Source organism: Nymphalis io, chromosome 6 (genome assembly GCF_905147045.1).
Source record: "Nymphalis io chromosome 6, ilAglIoxx1.1, whole genome shotgun sequence".
Lineage (NCBI taxonomy): Eukaryota > Metazoa > Arthropoda > Insecta > Lepidoptera > Nymphalidae > Nymphalis > Nymphalis io.
In genome coordinates this window covers 12,905,302-12,931,659 of record NC_065893.1, presented here as the reverse complement: position 1 = coordinate 12,931,659, position 26,358 = coordinate 12,905,302, and the positions used below count along the sequence as shown (strand labels likewise).

At 32.6% G+C, this 26,358-nt stretch overlaps 1 protein-coding gene across 2 annotated transcripts in view; it reads left to right on the top strand.

The window, feature by feature from the left end:
* Window positions 1–313: 313 nt before the first annotated feature.
* LOC126768882 (aminopeptidase N) overlaps window positions 314–26,358 on the top strand; it is a 33,239-nt gene continuing 7,194 nt past the window's right edge. The window contains exons 1-9 of one of the 2 annotated variants that reach the window (XM_050487279.1): window positions 314–420; window positions 16,970–17,707; window positions 19,323–19,478; window positions 21,556–21,849; window positions 23,207–23,390; window positions 23,969–24,125; window positions 24,643–24,902; window positions 24,985–25,186; window positions 25,797–26,077. In XM_050487279.1, the coding sequence (XP_050343236.1) occupies window positions 16,989–17,707; window positions 19,323–19,478; window positions 21,556–21,849; window positions 23,207–23,390; window positions 23,969–24,125; window positions 24,643–24,902; window positions 24,985–25,186; window positions 25,797–26,077 (2,253 nt within the window). In that variant the 5' untranslated portion in view covers window positions 314–420; window positions 16,970–16,988. Of the gene's footprint in view, window positions 421–16,969; window positions 17,708–19,322; window positions 19,479–21,555; window positions 21,850–23,206; window positions 23,391–23,968; window positions 24,126–24,642; window positions 24,903–24,984; window positions 25,187–25,796; window positions 26,078–26,358 lie in introns of those variants that run through there. The other variant, XR_007669280.1, reaches the window with a different exon arrangement.

The window sequence follows — 26,358 nt, the reverse complement described above, 5'->3', positions numbered from 1 at the left end:
GTTGGTGGCGCATTGGCGATGTAAAGAATGATTAATATTTCTTGCATCACCAATGTCTATGGCGGTGGTGATTTATTTCAGAATGACACAATTACCTTGTAAAAGTACCGACTTTAGTTGTATTAGTTTTTACTAAAACATAAGTAACATCGCAGTTTCATCGCCAATAAAAATGTCATATCCGAATTGAATATTGGAGGTCGAACGTCGATTGCGTATCTATCAAAACTCTTATATCCCATGTCAAGTATCCCTCATCTTCCCATTCCACCGACGTTGAAACTTGGGTGGCACAAGGCAGTCGCGATTCGACCACGGCGCGATTCGGACGTCTGTTTCGTTAAACACAATTCCCGCCATTCGTAACAAAACGATTTACACATCAATCAAAGGGAACAATGGATACCGTGAGAATTACAGGTATTTTTTTTTAATTTAAATTGTTATTTTATCGTTCGTGGGAAAATAACTAAGCGTTTTCATTTCTCAAACGCCTGCGATCGTAAGCGTTTGACCGATTAAACTTGATAAGCTTTCTTTTAAAGAAAATTTCTTATGATTTCTCGTTCCGATATCTAGATGTAAACAAATAATAATAAATAAATATTAAGCAATATATAGTTTATTAAAAGCGTATATTTTGCGTACGATTTTAGGAAGTTATAGTTAGACGTGTGAAATTCATATTAATTTATTGCAAATTTAATTTAGATAATTCAGTTTGTTCTTATATTAAATATTTAGTAAATCAACATAGTAATATCTAATAATAATAATATTAATAATCAAAAGTGTTATATTTAATATAAGTCTGAGATGAAAAAGCTCAATTAAAACTAGCAAATAACGATATAGAAGATGTTAATACTAAATAAAATAACAAGTACACTTTATTTGTGATAGCTGATCGAACTGTGAACTTGTTCTATGGCCGTGATGTTGTATTTGCGGTTGTAACGTCCGATTTGTTTATATAAACGAACGTTTTACTCGTATTGTTTACCTTATGGCAATGATTTTTATATACTTCATTTTGCACAATAGCTTTATTATTAAATATTGAATGAAAAAGACGTGTTGGTTATTAAATTTTCGCATTGAATGATCTGAAGAAGTGTAGTTTCTTGTTAATTTTATTTATATCATTTGTTTTGGAAAGGCTATTCAAATGTATATGGATTTCGTCTTCTTATAACCGCTCAAAACAATTTCTTAAGTAATACAAACGGCTCTATTTTTGTTAAGAGAAAAGTTGTAATCAAAATATACTTTATTAAAGTATTTACAAGCTCTTTTGAGTCTTCATTTCACAAGATTGTATTTAAATCTACCACCATTCGAAATGTTTATACACATGTATAAAATCTATCGAGAAGCACCGATAAGAAACTTATTCGATAATCTTATTTACTAATTGCTAATGTAAATGCCTTAATAATAAAAAGCTGTGCATAAATAATGTTAAAGAAGATTAAATAAAAAAAAGTTTAAATAATAAATATCGATATCGATTATTGCAATATCATTTAGTATCGACTTATATTTAAGTATCAACGTTCAAAATTACTTGGTTAGCTATATAACTATTTAAAAAAACATTTAAAATAAATCATTTCACCGAATAAATGGTATTACCAGCTCATCTAAGCTGTCACCCTTGCGTAACGTATTAATTCAAAGCGAAGCGTTCGACAATGTGAGCACTGGTTGGTTTTCTATTGCCTCAATATAATAATACTAAACTTTGGTTACACTGAGCCCTTTGTACGCCTCACGTTTCGTAGGGGAGAAGAGCCCTTTAGTGTAACAATAGGATAGCTCCGTGAAATATGCTACAAAGGGGTCACGTGAGGGGATGCACTAGGCCCCTTATTTTAAATGAGCGATACCGTTGTTATTTATTAGCCGTCCTACCTATCTTATAGATAAAATCAGGATTTATACTTATTTTTTATTAAGTATATCTATGGGCCTTTTTATTACTAGTATTACTCGGCCTTTTGAATTAATTTGTTAGCGATAGTTTGTTATAGTTTACAACTTATGTATAGCAATTTAAAGAAATTAAAGCACCTATAAATAATTATTTTAAGACACAAACGTGTATCATTAATTAAGTTAGTCTTTAAGTAGTTTATATACAGCTACTTTTTTAAATAAGAATGTTATTAAAAAATCATAGACAAATAAGACTATGGCGAAAGAAATTAAATTAAATAAAAAAAAGAATCTATGAGCCTTATAATCTATATATTTGAAGGTAAGGATAGCTTTAAATCACATTATCATTTGGGAACGATCCTCAGTACATGTCAAAGACAAAATATTCATCGTGGCTTAAACAGTTGCCTTTTAGCAATACTAGCAAGCTGACAGTTCAAATGATAAGTTACAGATTAAAAAAATCATTTCTTTTTTTTTAAGCCTTAGGTGTGTTTTTATGAAACCGATTTTGTTTTTATTACTAATCTGCTTTATCTCCACTAGTTTGTTTATTGTATGGTTCTAATTCCGTACTGCTCTACAAGCTCGGTTCGCATTCAATGTTAATAAATACATAGAAACTTCTTTAATGTTTCTTTTAAAGACTTAAATAAGAGGTTGTTAGATTAATATGGAGATTTATTTAAAACAAAACCACGTAAAAGAAGTAGTCTGTATTTAACATTCCAATTCCAAATTGTATTAAAATCTGAATATTTTTGAAATATGAATGTATAACATGTCTGCGAAAATTTATTTTAATGTTATTTACATTGAAATGTTAATGTTCGTTATATTTATCTTAATACTAATATTTTTCATAATATTTATTTGTCAAGTTTTTCATATTATTATTTTTTTCATTTCATGAATTAAAAAAAAAAAAACAATTATATCATTTTATTTATAAGGTTTTTATTATTAGTTGATTGTCAGACTCAAATATTCGTTTTTTTTATAATAAAAGTTACCAACCCTCGTGTGTGCGTGGCGCGTATTTTATATATTTCGGCGGCAGCGGAAGGGGTTAACGGTATAAATGTGTCATATCATTTGCCGTCACGGCGTACGAGCCTATCATATTCCCAAAGGGCGTTATATATATATTACACATAAATATGTATTATAAGTGAACGTTTACTAACCTATGAGTAGCATAGTATGCGAGGTGACAGGCTTTCGCAGCATCGTAATCGAGATAGACTAAAGCTGCGTTTACACTAAACTTGAATTCGAAAAACGCTTAAAATCTGTTTTGAAGTTTTACCAGATTATAACCAGATGATGATTTTTTTTTAACCTTTAATAATAACAATAACAAAGAAGCCACTAATTTTGACGCGAACTTGCAAATGATAGGTCATTGCCAGTTGTAAGTTTCAGGATCGATTTATATTATAGTTTGTATATACTTGGCAGATATTGTCTTGTAGATTTCTTTTTATTTTAGTCTTGTTTGCCTGCATGTGTCTAATTTCACTGAAATTCTGTCACACGTGTGTTCCAACAAACCGCATTGGAGCAGCGTGTTGAAATAAGCTTCCTTCTCCTCAAACAAGGTGAAGCCTTAGCCCAGGAGTGGGACATTCAAGGGCTGTTACTGTTATAGTTTTGCTTGTTTAAGCGAAGACAGTAATCAGTATACATAATTAGATTGTATGCCATTTAAATTGAAAAAAAATATCCTTGTAAGGAATGTTTTATAAACGTATATTAGTTTGTTATTTCCTTTTCTACGGATTTCTGCACCAACTTTTCCGCGAATTTAATAAGTTTTTTAGTCTACTTTGGGGTAGAGTGGGCACCGCACACTTATCAAGTTGTGTGTAAGACAACAATACTTCGTATCGCTGTGTACGGTTTGAACGGTCACAGATAACATCATTTACTGGTGGAAGGGCTTTGTGCAAGCTCGTCTGGGTAGGTACCACCCACTCATCAGATATTCTACCGCAAAACAGCAATACTTGATATTGTTGTGTTCCGGTTTGAAGGGTGAGTGAGCCAGTGTAATTACAGGCACAAGGGACATAAAATCTTAGTTCCCAAGGTTGGTGGCGCATTGGCTATAAGCGATGGTTGACATTTCTTACAATGCCAATGTCTAAGGGCGTTTGGTGACCACTTACCATCAGGTGGCACATATGCTCGTCCATCTTCCTATTCTATGAAAAAAAAAATCCACATAAAATAATTCTTATAGAAAATTGATGGCGATGGGATGAATAATTTTTCGTACTGTGTTAGTATCTATACGGTTAAGGTCACCTTTACTAAATTGCACGCCTGGGTGTCAATAGGTTTCGTAAAATATAAAAATATATAAATATATTGCCCAAGAACTACGAATTGCTAACTTATTTTGATTGATAGAAGTGGAGTTCGTGGTGTGAACATATCTTAAATAAAAGAAGGCCACGGATTAATAAGGCAGCGGGGCGCGACGTAGCCATAGTGAGCAAAATTTGCGATTCAATGAGCAATCGACTCGTCTGTGACGGCGTTTGTTTATTGGACAATCTATTGTGTTGGTCATGTTGGGATGTTATATACGCAATTTATTTTTATGATATATTTTAAACAAAATCAATCTCTTAACAGTTTCCCTTCTAATATATATTTTGAAAGTAGAACTACCTCAATTATTGTATTCAAAAAAATAATAATGTACTTTATTCAAGTAGCCTCTTGTAAGCAATTCTAAATTATTATACAGGATTAAATTGAGGGCAGTTATCGTTGATTTAAAATGTAGATTCTATCGAGACCAGAAAGAACATCAGTTATTACTCAAATTGAATACATATAGCCTATTCCAATCACAGGAGTAAACAAAAATAGACAATTTTGATTGACATTGAATTGACGTAATATAATTGGACGAGATCCTTAATAATCTAGAATTATCACTATGAATTCACGAAAAAGTCGCCTTGAATGTCGGCGAAGTTCCTATCGAAACTTTGGAAGTGAAATTAAAGTGGATATAAGTAGTTTAGTGAAATACTGTGGTATTATAAATAAAGATATATTAATAAAAACTGTTTGTAAATATTTAGCAGAGCTATTATCAAATCGTATGGAATACATAAATCTAAGTTTTGGTTATTTTTATTCCTTCTTCGTTTGTTCCTATCAAATAATCATGTCTTGAAGTTTTTTAAATCTTTGTGGTGTACAATGAAGTATAAAGTACAATTATCTAACACAAACAACAAACACCCTCTTATATAACCTATACGTTCTTATTTTGTAATAAGCCATGTTTTTTTTAATTTTAGAATTATTTTAATAGGCAAAAGACTAATATATACAAACATGGGCAATGAACCGTCGGAGGACTTAAGCTGTTGTCACCTTGGCAGTGTTTGCAACCACTCAAATAATTGTTGGTGATCGTATCTGGTATTGCATGGTCTTATCTAGCCACCTAGGTGAAGCGTTACTGCTCTGTCGTCAATGTATGCTCTCTTCTTATCAATGATGCCAGACAGATAGAGAAATCAGTGTTTAACGAAACAGCCGCTAAACAACGTTAATTAGTTTTTCTCTGCAATTATATAATACCGTCTGAAGTTACGAGTAGTTTATTTAAAGGTTACATCATTCCCACATCTCGTAGTTGTAGTAATAAAACTAGTACATAAGTATTTTATTAACACATATCCTTATTTTCTTTCTTTATTTATTTTAATACTTTTTTGACCACCATACATTGTGTAGTAGGACAAAAGGCGGACTTAACGCCTAAAGGCATTCTCTACCAGTCAACCTTTAGGCTAAGCAGAAATTGATGAAGGCGGTAATTGATAATAAAAGATATACATTCATACAAATATAACAACAACAAAGAAAATAGAAAAACAGATGATAATAACAATATTAGAAATGGGGAAGCGACTTTGTTTCGCTTTCACGTTTTAGCCGATCATTAGCACTGGTGGTAGGGCTTTGTGCAAGCTCGTCTGGGTAGGTACCACCCACTCATCAGATATTCTACTGCAAAACAGCAATACTTGATATTGTTGTGTTCCGGTTTGAAGGGTGAGTGAGCCAGTGTAATTACAGGCACAAGGGACATAAAATCTTAGTTCCCAAGGTTGGTGGCGCATTGGCTATAAGCGATGGTTGACATTTCTTACAATGCCAATGTCTAAGGGCCTAACGTTTGGTGACCATTTACCATCAGGTGGCACATATGCTCGTCCACCTTCCTATTATATAAAAAAAAAAATTATGAAATTTTGCAAACACGTTGTCAGGGTTAAAAGGACGCAGGATACTAACAACAACCCCCCCATACTTCAAACTAGTACGTACTTACAAATGTGTTTATTTATTCAAGTAAGTAATGTTCAACTGTCACAAATGCTTTTTTTATAAAAACTAAAGTTATGAAGCTTATAAATCAATCGATCCACAATCGAAGAAAAACAATCTAACTTCTTCCTTTTTTAATTAATTTTAAATTTAACTAATAAAATAATAAAAAACGGCTTATATTATATTTAATAATATTTTTTATAATGTCTTTCCTAATCAATGAAATGAATATTTAAGCATGTACGTGAGTTTTAATTACACTGGTGTGTTTCTTGGTTAAGGTAATCAGGTTCAGTTGTGTTATCCATTTATACAATTTGTAAGTATACAGACAAAATCAACTCGTTTATAAACTGAGTTAGTATTTTGTTGAGCATTGAATGAGATTGTGAGATGTTTTAAATTAGGTTTAAATTATTTATAAGTTAACAAATTATGTACATATAGATCATTACAAGAATAAATTTAAAATGTTGCAAGTATTTATTGATTGTCTTATATATATTTTTTGGAGATTTAAATTCTTACTTAATTCGATTTTCGAAAGCAAATATTTTAAAATAAATAAAATAGTATTTTTTTATAGAATAGGACGGCGGACGAGTATATGGACCACCTGATGATAAGTGGTCACCAACGCCCTTAGACATTGGCATTGTAAGAAATGTCAACCATCGCTTACATATCCAATGCGCCACCAACCTTGGGAACTAGATTTTATGTCCCTTATGCCTGTAATTACACTGGCTCACTCACCCTTCAAACCGGAACACAACAATACCAAGTGCTGCTTTGCGGTAGAATATCTGATGAGTGGGTGGTACCTACCCAGACGAGCTTGCACAAAGCCCTACCACCAGTAAAACTATACTTCAATATAAAAGAATAACTGACTGACTGACATATAAACGCAACGCCGAAACTAGGGGCTAGCACCACGAACCAAGTTAATAAGTAAGCTAGCACTATGTCGCATACTGGTTCCTTTTAAAAATTAGATTAGCACTGTGGAAGGATTTATGAAAATTAACGCCTGATTTATAAATGAGATGAAAGTTTGAATGAAATTAATTTTTGAATTATGACGTGTGCTAAGCCGCGGGTAAAGCGCTAGTATATATATTTGGAAAGGTGAAATGTCACTTGTCTTGAAGTCAATTTATTTAAAGGTTGATATTAAATAGACACGATGTTTGCACTGTATGTGAAGTAAATTATTAAAATGTAATAAGGTGTGTTTTTAAAATGATTTTTACATAACAATAAAAATAGTAATAGTAACAGCCTGTTAATGTCCTACTGCTGGGCTAAGGCCTCCTCTCCATTTTGAGGAGATTTGGAGCTTATTCCACCACGCTGCTCCAATGCGGGTTGGTAAAATACACGTGGCAGAATTACAATGAAATTAGACACATGCATTTTTCCTCTCGATGTTTTCTTTCATCGTCAAGCAAGAGATGAATTATAAACACAAATTAAGCACATGAATATTCAGTGGTGCTTGCCCGGTTTTGAACCAACGATCATCGGTTAATTCTTCGGCCTTCTTAATTCTTGGGTTGGCTTCATTTTTTACATATTCAGTTAAAATTGTATTTCTAAAGAAATACATTTTGTGTTATTACGTCTCGTGTCCGTCACGTTGTGTTGTAAATAATCCATGAACGAATATCTTGTTTTTTAAAGGGCCGGTCATGGCCACGATTGTAATTGGAATCGTTATTGAATCTAGTGATAGCTTATATTATCTGTCGTCGAATGTCTTTATTTTATTAAGGACGACGCAAAAAGTAGTATGTTGTCCATATTTGCGACGTCAGTTTATTTTAGATTTTGTATACATGTATGATTGTGTACAAAAAGAACATACTGGTGTTCATATCGTGTTTCTTAAAATTTCGTTTTGTAACATTAGCTGTTTTTCTATGACGTCGGTCTTTTTTGTATGTGTATAGTATTTTTCGTACTGTTGGAAGCTAGATCATTCAACAGATTATTCATAAGATGTATGTATATAGAAACAGGTATGCAAATCCCTTCATCCTCAACTAACTGCCTAGACCAATAATGGTCAGGATATAATGTAGCTCCCAAGATTCTGGGCTTAAAAGTATTGCTTTTCTTAAACAGACTGCACCTCCAACTTTCTTGATGACATCTGACCGTCTCTTGACTTGTATTCCTGTTTTTCTTACACTGTCACGTGACAACCACGTGATTTAGAAGAAAAAGAAGAATAAAGTCTGATAATTTTTTGTCCATTTCACCTTATTATCTCTCGTCACATATCCGGGTCCGTCGCCGTTTCAATTGCCGTATAATTAAATAAAATATATATATAAGGCAACGTTTTAATTTACATGGTCGTAAATACGAAGAAATTTGCCAGTATATAACGGGTACCTAATATTATATGAAAAATTCATACGAGAATTCAATCAAAATGTATCAAATTAGATACTCCGTTATTCATACACAAGGGACATCGCAGAGCTTGTTATGTCTCACTCGTGTCCCGAAGGAACGTATATCTCGTTACTAGCGGGTCTTTGAATTTGTATGCAGTATGTTATTTATGTACATACGTGCCAATATTATATTGTATGTATATAAGGAACGGCAGGATATAAAAGTGAGAAATTAATTATTGTTTATCAAAAATACTTATTACAGTGTATTTTCTAAGTTGATTATTTACTAGTTTCTACCAGTTATGGGGGGAGCGAGATGTGTTAGGTATGTCCTTTTCTGTATTCCTAACAACGTGTATGCACAATTTCATGGTGATCGGTTTAGTAGTTAAAACGTGAAAGCGTAACAATCAAACGAACTCTTTTTCGCATTTATAATATTAGTAAGCCGAGATGGACCAGTGGTAAGACCGCGTGAATCTTAACCGATGATCGTGGGTTCAAACCCGGGCAAGCACCACTGAATTTTCATGTGCTTAATTTGTGTTTATAATTCATCTCGTGCTTAACGGTGAAGGAAAACATCGTGAGGAAACCTGCATGTGTCTAATTTCATTGAAATTCTGCGACATGTGTATTCTACCAACCCGCATTGGAGCAGCGTGGTGGAAAAAGCTTCAAACCTTCTCCTCAAAAAGGGAAAGGAGATCTTAGCCCAGCAGTGGGATATTCACAGGCTGTTACTCTAAGGATAAGGTGACGATAACTTCGCTCGGAACATATTACCACGAATATACTTACTGTTCGTTTTATAACATATCATAAAGTACATAACTATTTATTTTTTTATTTTATTTTATATTGTAATATAAGGTCTTGTTCTATAAGGAATCTGTCTAATTTGAATATCGAATACACCTTAATTGTTGAGATGCCAATTACTTCTATATTACATAAGAATATTTTATTGGTGATTAAATAAATAATAATCAAAGTATATGCGATGACAAAGTATTGTAACTGACCGTTAATGTATGTACTGCTGGGCAAAGGGCCTCGTCGCCTCTTAAGGTAATTTCCTTAGGATATTTTTCCTTCATCTTTGAGATTTCAAATATAAACACAAGCTACGTATTTGAGAACTCAGTGGTAATACACGTCGTTTAAGATCTGAAACGGCTAGACAGATGTGTTCTATCTAATGGGCTATTTCGGGTCTTTGATGATAATATAATCTTGTTGATTTACGAGTAACTACAAAATTATTTTGTATTTCACGAGCCAGTTGGCGTGGTTGGTAGATATTTGCCTTTCACGCCGAAGGTTGTGGGGTCGATTCCCACCCAGGACAGACATTTGTGTGCATGAACATGTCTGTTTGTCCTGAGTCTGGATGTAATTATTTATCTATATAAGAATGTATTTACAAAAGAAAAGTAGTATATGTAGTATATCAGTTCTCTGGTTTCCATAGCACAAGCTCTACTTAATTTGGGATCATATGGCCGTGTTAAAAATGAACCAAGATAAAAAAAAAATAAAAAAATATATTACACTGCCTTCTCTTTTATTTCAGATGTCATATTCGTAATAACAAAAAGAGTATGTCTCTATTCAACCGATATACAATGTTTATTATTACTAATTCTTGAAGTATGTAAGAAAAATCTGTTTCTAATTAAATAAAATATTTATTACCATGAATTCCAGTGATTATTTTGTTAAATTTATGCATGTATTTTTAAATTCATTATAAGTATAATAATAATTATGAATACTCACCATACTACGTTTTAATACGTTACTGAACGACCTTTTCTTTTTTTTATTTATTAAAATATCTTGACCATACATATATAATAAGTAATCCTTTTTTTTTAGTCAATTTAAAAATGGAATTGTTTATTTTTACAATTCTGTTAAGTGTTATCATCCTTAGAGTAACATTCATTTGTCGAAAAAAATATTCGCTTCTATTCATGCACTAAAATATTTAAAATTCTGTAAATTCTTGGCACTGACTTTGTTAATAAATAATTTTAAGGCAAGTATATAACAAAGTATTCCAATACAAATATTAATTGCTGCTTTATTGTAAGTCGGTTATATTTTCGAAATTTTACACGAACGTTATATCAAACAGTTTATTATTTGATTTGCTTTATTTTATATACAAATATTTTGTATTTCAGTGTTCTAGGTGTGAATATAAGTAATCATGTTTATTATTTATTTAACATATGTATGTAATATAAAATTTGTATACAATGATACTTATGTAATGTGGAAGATATATTATATCCTTGGGTAGAACATTTTATTTGAGTTTTCCTGTTGGCTCTATGAAGAATATATTATAAAACGTTTTCAACTGAATATTTTAGTTTATTCACTTTTTTGAAGATTTTATATAAATTAATTTGTGGGTGAAATCGAATCATTTCAACCCAAGTGATTTTGGTGAAATTTCGCATTTATTTTTCTTAGTAGTGACAAGACAGCAGACCTGGAGACAGATTGGCAGATATTAGATTTACGTATTCCATACGATTTGCTAATAACCCTGCTTTATTTACACTCCGTACTGTTCTTGATTTTTTTTATAGAACAGGAAGGCGGATGAGCATATGGGCCATCTGATGGTAAGTGGTCACCAACGCCCATATATATTGGCATTGTAAGAAATGTTAACTATCGCTTACATCACTAGTGCGCCACCAACCTTTGGAACTAAGATGTTGTGCCTGTAATTACACTGGCTCACTTAATTAGTTAAAATATTTTCATTTATAATATAACACTATAACTACATATCCATTTTTTATTTTATGACCAAACTTTCGATAACAACTTCGCCGCATTCAAGACGCCATTTTTTCACAAATATAGTGAAAATTATAGATTATTCAAGACCTCGACCAATGGTATCGGGTCAATTCAATGTCAAAGTCGTTTATTTTTCATTACACCTCTTGTGGTTGGAATACGCTAAATGTATTTTTATTCGTCTTTGTACGAATAAAATAAAAAATTGAATTTTAATATTTTGAGTATAACTGGTGGTAGAGCTTTGTGCAAGCTCGTCTGGGTAGGTACCACCCCGACTCATCAGATATTCTACCACAAAACAGCAGTACTTGGTATTGTCCTGTTCCGGTTTGAAGGGTGAGTGAGCCAGTGTAATTACAGGCACAAGGGACATAACATCTTAGTTCCCAAGGTTGGCGACGCATTGGCGGTGTAAGCGATGGTTAACATTTCTGACGATGCCAATGTCTAAGGGCGTTGGTGACCACTTACCATCAGGTGGCCCATATGCTCGTCCGCCTTCCTATTCTATAAAAAAAACTTAATATTTAATTTATCAACTCTTACTGCATTCAAAAGTGATTGTGAGTCATTAAAAAATATATATATTAACTATGCATGTATGTAAAATAAGATTTATACATTATACGTATATGTTTGACGTTAATATAAAATATATTTCTTTCGAGTACATAAAGACATCTTGTATCAGGAAATGAGAATTCTTCACTCTTTATACATATGGCACTTCCTTTGCGGCATTATTACTTCCGAATAATTGCTTCGCGTGACGACCCATTGTCTTTCAAGAGACCACCCTAGTGTTTGATATAAGGATAATCGTACTGTGTCAGTATATAAAAAAAATGCACATCAGGATTATGGTAAGAAAAGAGAGGTAGATAAAGAATGTATGTTGTTAGAAGAAGACAAATATATTTAACATCATCTTTGCTTGCCCTTATGCTATTTGGAGTCGGTGCAGTTTCACCACAAACTGCCTGACGTCACTCGTTGAGGTTCTCTGAAAATGCGTTGGCTGGTGTGTTGGTTGCTAACCAACATATGTATGGTTTAGCTTTTGTGTTACATTACACGATTGGATGCGCTTAGCAATCCGTTGATAATTCAATTAAATAAAATATATTTTTTATTTGAAATTGATTTGCGGAGTAGCAAATGGGCAATCTGATAATAAACGGTGACCACTAGGCTATTGACTTTGGAAACTAAGATGTTATGTCCCTTGTATCTGCAGTAACACTGACCCGAAATTCTATTGTAATTTAATATAAAATAAAACTTATGCGAAAGATAAACATAGCCTAGAAAATAAATGTCAGCCTGAACTAACTATTTTCTGACCTAATTGACTAGTGAATGTTTTTTCTCACTCTTACGAGAAAAGCATATAGCGGGTTGCATTAAAGGTATTCATAACATGTCCATATATTATAACATCCGTATGAAATAACACCATTTCAATGATTGTTCGTCTCTTTTGTACACTTGTATTAAAAATAATGTAGTAATTAAAATACATGTACTTTCGATAAATGATATATATAAAACAAAAGATTACATATGTAACTTGTTTTTATAACCATATGCTATTGATGTCTAAACAACTGAGACTTCAAATGTCAGACGAGTAAGCGTAAAATTTCGAGCGTCAGATGACTTTATTAATGTAAAATTTGTTATTTAGATACCTTGGAATTTTCGACGGGCCGGTTGGCTTGGTTGGTAGATTTGACATTTGTGTGCATGAACATGTCTGTTTGTCCTGAGTCTGAGTGTGAATCTATATAAGTATGTATTTCAGAAAGTAGTATAACAGTTATCTGCTTTCCATAGTACAAGCTCTGTTTAGCTCGAGATCAGATGGCCGTGTGTGAATGATGTCGCAGGATATTATTATTTTTTTATTTTATTTTCATAATATTCGCGTCAGCTTATAAATTAGAACAAGAAATGACATTTGATTAGTTTCACAGATTTCAATCGCGACGAGAGTAGATTGCGCACAAACATGTATTGTGTTTTTATGTAACGCTGTATGTGTGTGTAATGCATTATTTTTTTATATCAGAGAGAGGCGGATTAGCAAATGGGCCACGATGTTAAGTGGTCACCGGCGCCAATAGTAAGAAACTTAAATTATCCTTTATATCTCCAAACCTTGGGAACTAAGATTTACACACTTACAATTACACTATCTCACTCACCTTCAAACCGGAACACCGTAACAGCCTGTGAATGTCCCACTGCTGGGCTAAAAGCCTCCTCTCCTCTTTTTAAGGAGAAAGTTTGGAGCTTATTCCACCACGCTGCTCCAATGCGGGTTAGTAGAATACACATGTGGCAGAATTTCAGTGAAATTAGACACATGCAGGTTTCCTCACGATGTTTTCCTTCACCGTAAAGCACGGGATGAATTATAATCACAAATTAAGCACATGAAAATTCAGTGGTGCTTGCCCGGGTTTGAACCCACGATCATCGGTTAAGATTCACATGTTCTTACCACTGGGAAATCTCGGCAACCGGAACACAAAAATACTAAATTACTCTTAAGCTATAGAATATCTTATGAGTGATTGGTACTTACCCAGACGGGTTTGCTCAAAGCCCTCCTACCAAGATATTTATTAGTTCCGTCATATGGGAAAAGTAGAGCACTTACCATCATTTCGTTCAAATTTAAATATATTTTAACGCTATGCCCATATCAATATACAGACATACGAAGCTATTTGCCAATGAATCACTTGGTGAACAGTTTAAAACGTATTTCTTTAGCATATGTTAGTGCGCGTTAAATACTTGAGTACTTGTATTATAATTTTACGACATAATTTAATAGATGTAACGGACACTCATTACGACACATATTATAGTTTCAGTTAGCGATTTGAAAACATTAAGTGGACAATATACAATTTTAAGTTTTTTTTTTAAATTTACAAAAATCAAACAAGTTACCGTTTATTTCTTACAATAATATATAACATTAAATAATTTATTACTTGCGATAACATTTTTAGTTTGTTAAAAATTTGTCACTATGTTATGCAGTCAAAATTTCTTGACAAATTTTCGTTTTTTTTTTTTTTTAAATTAAATGGAACTAAACCTTTGCTTTAAATACTATTCGAATGCAGCGTCATAATGTAATTCACTTTCTCATTTTGCTGATTAAGTAGTATTCTCTTAACTGATAATAATTTAAAGAGCCTGCCTCAGTCTTTTTAAATTGAATAAATACTTTTTACTTTTTTAGACATAGACACTGTTATTTTCACAGCCTTTTTTGAATCTTATTGTGATTAGAAATAAAAAAATCATACATTTCCTGCATATGTATTAATATTATAAATGTGAAAGGAACTCTGTCTGTTTGTTTGTTACGCTTTCACGGTTAAACCACCAAACCAATGATAAAAATTGGTATGAAACAAGTTTAAAGGCAAATATACAAACTACTTTTTTATACTTAACACCTGCCCTACACCCGCGAGCAAATTCGCGTGTTAAAACTAGTTTGTCAACAAATCTGTCTTCTGATGGCAAAAGTAGAAGCTATTAAGGTTATAAAAAATTGTTATTGTTAATTTTTTTAGCTTCAGTTCGAATTTATTCATTCCATTGGAATTTTAAAATATTAAAAATTTATATGATAAGGTAAATTTATTCTAGAAACATTTTCTTGGCTGAATTCCAAAGTTTTGAACGTAATATGCAAGTAACGCTTTTCTTCCCCACAACTTAAATAAAGTTGTCTGAAAGTTATTGTTCAGATTGAGTTTCCGTAAGAGATCCTTTGCGTGTTTCTACTATGTATATAAAGAATATTATTTTTATTTAAAACTAAAGGTGTAAAAAACATTTAAAACATATTATATAATAATTATAGATATAGACAACAGATTGATGAAAATTTTGTTAATTGAAATTAAAATGTTATTATTTACGATTAGTGTCCGGTGAGAGGAGATGACCGGGTGGTCAGCTGTTGGGGTACACTATGTCCTAATAAATAACTCACATCACTTTCAACAAGTTAAGATTTAGAAGTGACTGATTTTCTGCAAAATTAATAAATAGATTTAAAAAAATAAACAAAAAGGCTTAATGTACACAATGACAGACCTCATTGGTCGTCAATGTCGACTAAGAAGGAAAATAAAACGAAATTTATCAAAAGTAATTTCAAATAACTATAAGTATAGGAGCTCCATTTAAAAAATATAAAGACGCTTAGATGTTGAATGTTGTACGTGAGCAACATACGATGAGAGTTATTAACGTTGACACGACGTTACAATAACAAGAGTTAAATTTATTACCCAATAAAAAAAAGTATTAGTCATCAAGTCAGGATCTAAGAAATTTACAACAAGGCATTTTGAACATATATAGCACATATATGTTCAAAATGATATAAAGTTATTGAATTAGCCTCTGTCGAAATCGAATCGAAATTTCGACTTGAGTATATGTTATAAAAACAAAAGTACACGAACATTGGTTTACTATGTTTGAACAGTTTATATATTATATTTTTAAATTAACGTTATTATAATGCGCTTGTTTTTATTACCAGGTAAATTCAAATCAAAATTTTAGAGAACAATGGATTTAGTACGTAAACCATCTCCGAAGGTTGCGGTTTTAAGTGTAGGTAAAGCTCTTGAACTCGAATTAGGTCACATAAATTTTTCTCCTCGTGGTTGCATCCATCTCGAGTCGAGCGATAAAGGAAAACATTGTGAGGAAAACTGTATGCCGGATGATATTTTCAGATGTGTACATCCGCAAATATGCTTTTAAACTATGTACGTTCTATAGATTTTGCTTCAGGGTTTTTACTTTTTTCTCTTTATTTTAGAAATAAGTATTTATCTTGACTTTTCTCTGTGTACCAGACTGTGTCGCGGATCCTGATGTCCTGGGTTTAAACCTCAAGTTAGGCCGATAAAATTGGGTTATTGGGTTTTTTCTGTCGAAATAATCTAAGTAGCAGCCTAGGGTCTGGAAAATGGAAGTGTGTACAATTCCGTGCCTCGAAAAGGCTTTAAAGCCGTTGGACTTGCGAATAAACTTTTCCCGGTCGTGTCGAATTATCGTCTCATTGGATTATGAGAGTAAGAGAATAGAGAGTGATTATTATATTAATATTATTTATATACGAAAAAAACTTGGCACACTTTTACGCCCGGCTAGCTATCTGAGGCTCGGAATGCGTTCGCTGATGCGTGGGTCTCCTGCCACCATATTTGTTCTAGAGATGAGAAGTGCTGATGATATTGAGTGCATGCTCAATGCAGAAAATTCTTTTGGTTCTTTCTTATGACTATACTATACATGGTAGCTTTATTCTACTCACATGACAGTACATATTACAAGTTTTTTTTTATTAATATTTTATGTGTGCTTTTCAGTTGAGGCGATGCTCCTGTGATGACGCAAGGCCGAGAGCCATTGACAATTATGGACGGCAATCTTCAGACTGACTTTTCTACGAAGAGCAAGCGAGGTATCTACCTCTCTAAGAGCCTCACATTTGTCATCCTCATCATATTCGCTCTAGCACTTATCGCTACAGCTTTCATAGTGTATAATTTCGCAGCCTGTCCCAGGACTGATCAATTAGCAAATGTAACAAAATTCGATTTATCACATTGTGAACAATCAAAATTATTAGTGATACCGTTAAGTACTGAAAATAGTAAAAGTGTTTTACCAGTGGAGAGTACAACAAAACATGTTGAATCAACAACAAAGGGTGACGAGAACGCTGTGACTGACGTTAGGTTACCCACCAACATAAAACCAGATCGATATTATCTTAAATTAACACCATATATATTTGAGGGTAATTTTACATTCGATGGCGAAATCAGTGTCGTTATAACAGTTAAAAATAAAACGAATACAGTCACGTTTCATGGTGTTGAATTGAGTTTCCATAGAATAGAGTTATACAAGAAAGAAGACGGTAAGGAAGTCACGATAACAAGACGCGCGGTCGACGTTCCGAGGCAGTTTCACATCATAAGTACTGCGGAAACCTTGATAGCGGGACAACAATACGTCTTGAATATCACTTACACTGGAATATTAAATGATAATCTTCATGGATTCTATAGAAGTTCGTATGAAGAGAAGAAAGTCAAAAGGTAACTACACGCTTAATTTCCTTTCAAACTTTTACATAAATAGCTCTAATTGAATGGTAAATAGGTCGGGAAAATATTTCTTTAGTTTCTTACGAAAACATTGTCTTCCATTTAAATGTTGGGGATAAAACTACCAATATATATGTATGTATACACATAGTAGATTCCAAGCAGGAGTAAAAATAAATAAACAACTTTGATCTTGAATTGTTATCATTGGTCGAAACCTATATACAATATTAATTCAGAACTGTTTGTAGTAAATCGCATGAGATATCTAAATCTAAGCTTTTGAATATTCATCTTACCAATGGAATATACTCGTTTTTTTTTTTTTTATAGAATAGGAAGGCGGGCGTATGGGCCACCTAATGGTAAGTGGTCACCAACGCCCATAGATATTGGCATTGTAAGAAATGTTAATCATCGCTTACATCGCCAATGCACCACCTACCTTGGGAACTAAGATATTGTGTCCCTTGTGCCTGTAATTACACTGGCTCACTAACCCTCAAACCGGAACACAACAATACTAAGTACTGCTGTTTTCCGGTAGAATATCTGATGAGTGGGTGGTATCCTACCCAGACGAGCTTGCACAAAGCTCTACCACCAGTAACAGTATTTTACAGTATTATAAGCTTTTCTAATATTTTTCAATAAAAATCTATACAGCGTTGATATGTTTTTATATAAAGGTTAGAGGTGTAATTAAAAGTGCACTTTCAATGTCTCTATAATACAATGTGGTTAATAAATTCGTATAAAACGTTGCAAACTTGACGGAAACAACTATAGCATGTCACCAAAAGTTAAATAATGCGATACGGAAATTTTGCTCGGAGAATTAATGGCGCCTTTTAGTATTCTCAGTAGGAGGTCATTGTAATCGCTTACTACGTGTGTATGTACGTGTCTGCATTATTTTCTATCAATGAATCGACGCTCAGCATCTTAATGTGAAATTAATTTTAAATTTTATAACTCGAGTTTTCGTTTTCTTTTATAATAAACTATAATTATGTAAATGAGTCGTGGTAGATCAAGATGGCGTTGCGACACATCAACTTCTATTTTTAGAGTATATAGTATATATGTACTTATGTATAAAAATGGGTGATGTTAAATTAGTTTGACTGACTTGGACACCATTTGGCCGATTCGTGTTCGTGATTCATGGTGTTTTATTTTATTCATGATATGTTGCCGTCTATTGCTTCGTCTGCGTTTGAGGGTGGGTAGTGTTCGATATCCTGTGTCCTTTTCAGTACTCCTGACAACGTGTATATTATATTTCACAATGGTCAGTTGAGTAGTTAAAACATGAAAGCGTAACAAATAAACAAACTAATTGTTGCAACACACCGCTAAAGGTCACTACAGAAAAAACAACTTCTGTATATGTATACTTCTAATGTCTGTGGGCTTTAATATCAAATCATATCATATCATATTTATATCTTTATATATAATCATCATTCCAGTTAAAACTATTTCTCGTTCGGAATGTAAAATTTACTCTCATGACATTCTTACTATTGAATAATTATAGTTGTTATATACAGGTATATATTTTGACAGAGCGTGTGCATATGACGTTATGTTTCTGTTGCAGATGGATAGCCGTAACACAGTTCCAAGTCACGGACGCCCGCCGCGCTTTCCCCTGCTGGGACGAGCCCGCATTGAAGGCTAAATTTACAATCAGCATCGCCCGGCCCAGCGGCATGACTTCAGTTTCAAATATGAATATTATTGCAAAAGAACCTCAGTAAGTTTTTGTTTATTTTTCATATATATATTATCGTGATATATATATACATATATATATATATATATACATATATATATATATATATGTATATATATATATATATATATATATACTACATTCGATTGTGGATTTCTTTACGTCCTTTTGAAATTAAATATATAATATTTATTCATTATATATTTTTTAAATTAATTTAGTAACAAAAAGGCATACAGTATTAATTTATACTATGTTATAAATGTATTGCATTCAGTATTTTTATTCTTAATAAATCTGTTGATGTTATGTGCATATATGTACATATATAATAATGATAATAATAATTCATATACATAATTATTTTACAAAGGTGTTATATATTGATAAATTATAATGAAATAGATTTCAAATCTTATTCAAAATGTTTTCAGCTGTCTCAACTTTCTTACTATCGATGAAACTTTTTTTTATTCTATAATTATAAATTAAGTCCATTAAGTTTCTTATATAATATATAAAGGTCACAATTATTCAATTTTCAAAGGGTTTTACAGAAAAAAATATTTTAGCTACTTTCTGCTCGGACAACTACTTTATGCGCTACTAGATGGCGCTGCACGTTTATTACTGTCATATTTGATTTAGTAACTGACCGATCTCATGTTTGTGTAAAATTTAAATTCTCAAAAAAACATCTGTTCGATAGAATCTGTTCTAGGCCCAGTGGTAAGAACGCGTGAATTTTAATCGATGATCGTGGGTTCCAACCCGGGCAAGCACCACAGAATTTTAATGTGCCTAATTTGTGATTATAATTCATCTCGTGCTTGACGGTGAATGAAAATATCGTTAGGAAACCTGTATGTGTCTAATTTCACCGAAATTCTGCCATATGTGTATTCCACCAAACCGGATTGGAGCAGCGTGGTGGAATAAGCTCCAAATCTTCTTCTCAAAAAGGGGGAGGAGGCCTTAGCCCAGCTGTGGGCCATTCACAGGCTGTTACTGTTACTAAAAATTATAAGTCAATTCTCAGGAGAATATTTGGAGCTTACCCACATGCTTTTCGAATGTTGATTGCTGGTACAAAAGTACCAAAATTTACCGAGACATTCAGATTTTCTCACGATGTTTTCCTTCATCACGGGTCACTTGATTACTCAGTGATGTGTTTCCGGATTTGAACCCGTAACCTGTTATATCTTTCAAGTTACTTCGAATATTATTTTTATGTAGAACGAAACCATGTTTATATTGGCTCATAATCTCCAATTTAGAATTCATAATTGACATTGTACTTAAGTATTATAACTAAGATACATAAGGCCTATTAACTATAGCCGATTGAATAGCATTACTAAGCACCCTTTCGTATGACACTCTTTATACAAACAACAAATTGTCGTTACACACCATTTATATTGAGTCAACAACCCGCATCAAAATATCTGTCCACAAGATTAAATCATTGTATTCTACAAGCGTTGATAATAACAGATATTTTTTTTTAATTCATATTGCATTTGTTCATTACGAACTTTTTAAATTTCGAAACTAGTTGGTCTATTATTCTCTTTTAAAAATAATTGCAAGTTTTTTTTTAATCTCATTAGTTTATTGCAACTGCATACAACTTCAAATATTATATTTGGTTATAATGTAGGGTACAGTAATATTAAGTTACGTTATAGAAAAATTTATGATGATGATGATGTCCTACTAGCCGACTTTGGCCACGCTGGCCAATCTTAAGAGAGATTAGCCAACTTCGACATATTACAGTGCACGTGCGTGTACACAAACACAGATGCTCTGTACTCGTCCACAGAAGAATTCAATAACTTTTTACTGGCCTTGTCCAGGGTTCAAATCCAGATCAGGCTCGGGATCTGCGGATCTCAGCCACTAGACCAACGATGTAGTCAAGATTAGGAAAAGTATATAACTAGTAGTTATTAATAAATTGAAATTAATTCATACTATGTCAGAATACATAACAAATTTCTTATTTAAGGTTGTTGCAATTCTATCAGTATTGAGAGCATGAGAGAACATTTTTCTTAGCAGTTATAAATATGTTTTTCTTTATTTATAGTGCTATATTAAAGGATTACGTCTGGGATCATTATGCGGAATCTTTACCGATGTCGACGTATCTCGTCGCTTTCGCTGTTACCGATTTTGCTAACATGAGTGACAATAACTTTTCGGTGTGGGCGAGAAAGGAGGCGCTGCCATCAGCCGCGTACGCGCTGGCTATAGGCCCGAAAATACTGACATTCTTAGAAGAATATTACAAAATAAAGTTCCCATTACCAAAGATTGACATGATTGCATTACCGGATTTCAAAGCTGGAGCTATGGAGAATTGGGGATTACTCACGTTTAGGTATGTTGATTTTTAAATTAAAAATATAAAAAATAGAATAAAAAATACAATTGATTATAATATGTTATTATTATAATCGCAAACCCTCTACGACCATTGGCTTTGTGAAAACTCGTCTGGATAGGTACAACCCCCACATTTTCACAGTTGTGTTCTGAAGTTCTTTGAAGATTGAGTGAGTGTAATTACAGGCACGAGGGACATAACATCTTTTGCAAGGTTGGCGGCGCTTTGGCGATGTAAGGGATGGTTATTATTTCTTACAATGCCAATGTCTATGGGCGGTGGCAGTCACTTACCATCTTAGGTCTACCTATTCTATACATAAAAAAAACTATTTGCAATATTTTCGTATTTATTTTTCCTTCAAAACTTCACGAGAGCTTGTCGTAGTCGTAACGCTCCATTACCGATCATTCATCACTTAGAGTGTTCGCGCTTTATTCAACTCACTTAAAGCGCTTGAAACTTAGTGAGTTGGATAATTTTAATGGGCGAATTTCGGGTGGATGTACATTGGTAAAGCCCCCTCCCTCCCCCTAATAATATAAATTATTATTGATTACGTGTCAATCATGTTTCTGAGGATTAAGGATTTAATGCATTATATTTTAAGTAATAATTTATTAAATTCCGCTTGTTGAATTTCTTGTGATAGTCATTTTCATAACTTTATCATATAAATTTTTGCCATGTCGAATATATATATGACTTAGAAAATAGCTTAGAAAAAAATATTGTATATATATAGTATTAAAAATATAATAGCATATTCTCATTTCTCTTTTTGTCATATATAATTTAACATTTGAAAGAAGAAGATAAACCTATGTGTAAATATCTACGTTTATTAGTTGGATGATTAAAATTTAATTATACGTTTGTATATTTAGTGGTGTTTGTTAAGAAAAAATAATATTGAATTCTATTGACCTCAAACCGAAGAAGTTTTTTTAATATTTATAATTTTAATTAGAATAATAGCAAAGCCCGTTTTTAGAAAGAAAGAGAAATATATAATTATGTATAACTTACTAATTGGAATTTATTAATGGTATTTAATTCTGATGTATATGGAGATAGTTTTTGGTTGATATCAGAAGTTTTATGGACTGAAATAAAGCTTACACTTTTTTTGTTTAATATCAAGAATACAGGCGAGAAAATATACTACTTGGTGGTAAGTCGTCTTAGCACATTGATACTGACAGTTCAATAAGTGCGAATCCACGCTCATACTCTTCCTTCTTCATTCTAATTAATGGGTAGTTTTGTGTTGGCAGTCTGGATTCAGAGGCACTTATACAAATTAGGATACAATATAAATTATTTTTATTAACAGAAAAATCGTTTTCAGAGAGATAGCCATGCTATATGATAATGGTGTATCTCCAACCACAGCGAAGGCACGTGTAGCGGCAGTGGTTGCCCATGAAATCGCCCATCAGTGGTTCGGCAACCTGGTCACACCCGCATGGTGGTCGGACATATGGCTCAACGAAGGGTTTGCGAGTTACGTTGAATATGTCGCTGTTGATGCTGTAAGAAGGCATTAATGCTATACAATACAATTCATATAGATTAAATTAAGGTTTCCTTTCCGTTTAAAGCGATGAATTGGGGCTTTATTACACGTTTTTCCAATGCGGGTTGATAGTAATAAATGCAGGAAATTGTATCCGATCCGGTTTTTCTAGAAATGTTTGCTCTCCGATTTTTGGTTAAGACGCATGCACTCTAATCACTAGGCCATCTCGGCAAAGTCTTATGGGTAATCTCGAAGTTATATACAGAAACAGTTTAATTTGTAAAAATGATTCGGATGAGTGGTGGACTAGGTCTAAAACTTTGTTTTAAAGAGGACAGGAGGTTTTAGCCTAGCGTTGGGATATTTTCAGGCTGTTATTTACTAATGACTAATAACAAAATATTTACAAATACAGAATATTTTTAACTATGACTCATTTTATAAAAATTACGAATTCAATGAGATTATCACTGATTAAATTGTTTTCGCAAGTGCATTTTTTATCGATTAATATTATCATTAAATTGATTAATGTTTAATCATCTTTGTTAATTATTTTTACTAAAAATATGAATGAATCATGAATTTTAGGTTGAAAAAAGTTGGAAGTTAATGGAAATTTTTATACTTAACGAAGTTCAAAGCGTTTTTAAGTTAGACGCTTTGACATCGTCTCATCAAATATCCGTTGAAGTTGGAAATCCTGAAGAAATCGGAGCTATATTCGACAAAATTTCTTATGGAAAAGGTATCGGTATTAAATTTTTCAACAAGAATTTAAGGGGTGATTTTACGTTAAATATAAATGGAATAATAAAAACAAGAACAGTAAAATATTAACGTATTATGATAAAAACCTGTCCGATATCGACCAGAGCAACATATTTATCTGTTATTCTCAATGCTAGTCTTTATTTTACTGTGTAATATAATAATATAGTGCAAAAATAAGTGCACTGTGTATTCTCTCGATTGGGAAATCCAATATGACCGGAAAGAGATTGCTTAACATGCTTAACTCATAAACGACTGCTCAACAAGCATGGGAGTGTAGACACTGCTAACTCCCAAACTCCGGATTGCTACTAAGAATTTATTCTCCAAAACGCCAAAACTATTCTTATTGGCCCGACCATCGATTTAACACCAGAACTAGGGACTGCGGCCTTATAAAGTAGCCACCAGGCACGTGAGGCGGAATATAATTTATTAAAATAAACTATTTGTCGGCAACGTGGTCTTTAAATTTCCTTTTATCTAAATAGGTTCAGCAATACTTCGAATGATGAATCATTTTTTAACTGATGATGTATTCAATGCTGGCATAACTGACTATTTGAATGCCAAGAAGTTCGGTGATGCAGAACAACGTGATTTATGGAGTGCTCTTACTAATGCTGCAAGAGAGAAAAACGCCTTTGATGCTGATGTTGGAGTCGTAATGGATTCTTGGACTTTGCAGACTGGTTTTCCCGTGCTAACAATAACTAGAGATTATAAAAGTGGATCGATTACATTTCGACAGGTAAAGTGCATCAAATTTAAAAAACAAACCTTGAGATTTATATTTGTATCGGTGGCCTTATATAACAAACTATTGATTTCAGGAAAGATTTGTCCTAATAAATGACACATTGGACGAACACAATTCATCAGTTTGGTGGATCCCTATATCTTATACTACAGCTTCTGAAAAAGACTTCGAATCAACCCGTCCCAAGCTGTGGCTTAGGGGTGAAAGGTCTATAGTGGTTGATAATATACCTGTCAGCGAAAACGATTGGCTTATAGCTAACATTCAGCAAACAGGTGAGATATATTTCTGAGACGTTCCTTAAATATTTTCCAATATCTTCTATTAAATTAAGCAAAAATTTTTAGAAGTTGCAATTTGGAATATGGATTAATACCTTGCAAAATAGGCGCTTTATAAGTATCATTATTAAATCAAACATGTATTGTAGTAAACAGTTTTAGGATTTTGAAATGTTCTTTCCACTCAAGGTTTTCGTATTTGGTAGTAAACGATTTTACATTTATAATTAAATTAAAATATGAATATATGTTCAAACTGTAGTAAACATAATATTTACTCTAGAAGTTTAAGCTAAAACTCTATATCAATCAAACTTATAATATTTATACTTTTAAGGCATTTTTTTTTTAATTTATCAATTTTAGTAGTATTTTTAATAGGTCTGCTATTATCTGATTTACTTTATGTGCAATCCGTGAACACTTTATTAGTTTCTGCTTCTATAATTTTTAACATATTATGTATATAACTTGTTTCCTTTGGAAATAAATAATCAAACTACAATACAATTAAAAAGGATAGAGTATAATGACATTTTAAGTTTAAAAATCTTGACTAATGGTTACTTTATAACGTAATATAATCATTGTATTGTTTTGTCAGGCTTTTACCGCATAAACTACGACCAGAAAAATTGGCAAATGCTGATAAAAGTTCTAAACAGTCCATCTCGCTTTGAAGAGATACATCCAATCAATAGAGCTCAAATAATCGACGACGCTATGAACCTCGCTCTTTCTGGGCGTCTCGATTACAAAACAGCTTTGGATATTTCGAGTTACTTGTTTCATGAGAGAAGCTATGTACCCTGGAAGGCGGGGCTGGTTGCTTTAGGGTACATTGACACGATGCTATCGAAGGGAGCGTACTATCTTGAATATAAGGTAAGATTTGTCTGTTTGTATAAGAAACGATTCTTCATATTATTCTTATTAGTATTCGTCCACGTGGTAGGGGAAGAGGAGCGAGTATATTTTCTTAGGGTTCCAGCTCGCTTCACACTAAATTTTATCAAAATCGGTTTAGTGGTTTAGCCTTGAAAGTGTTACAAACAGACGGTAGTTACGTTCACATTTATAATATTATATTTATAATTTCCTCTTCAGTTTTATTTAATACCGAATGTTAGTATTATTTTTTCTAAGTTGAAATTTGTTGGTTTAAA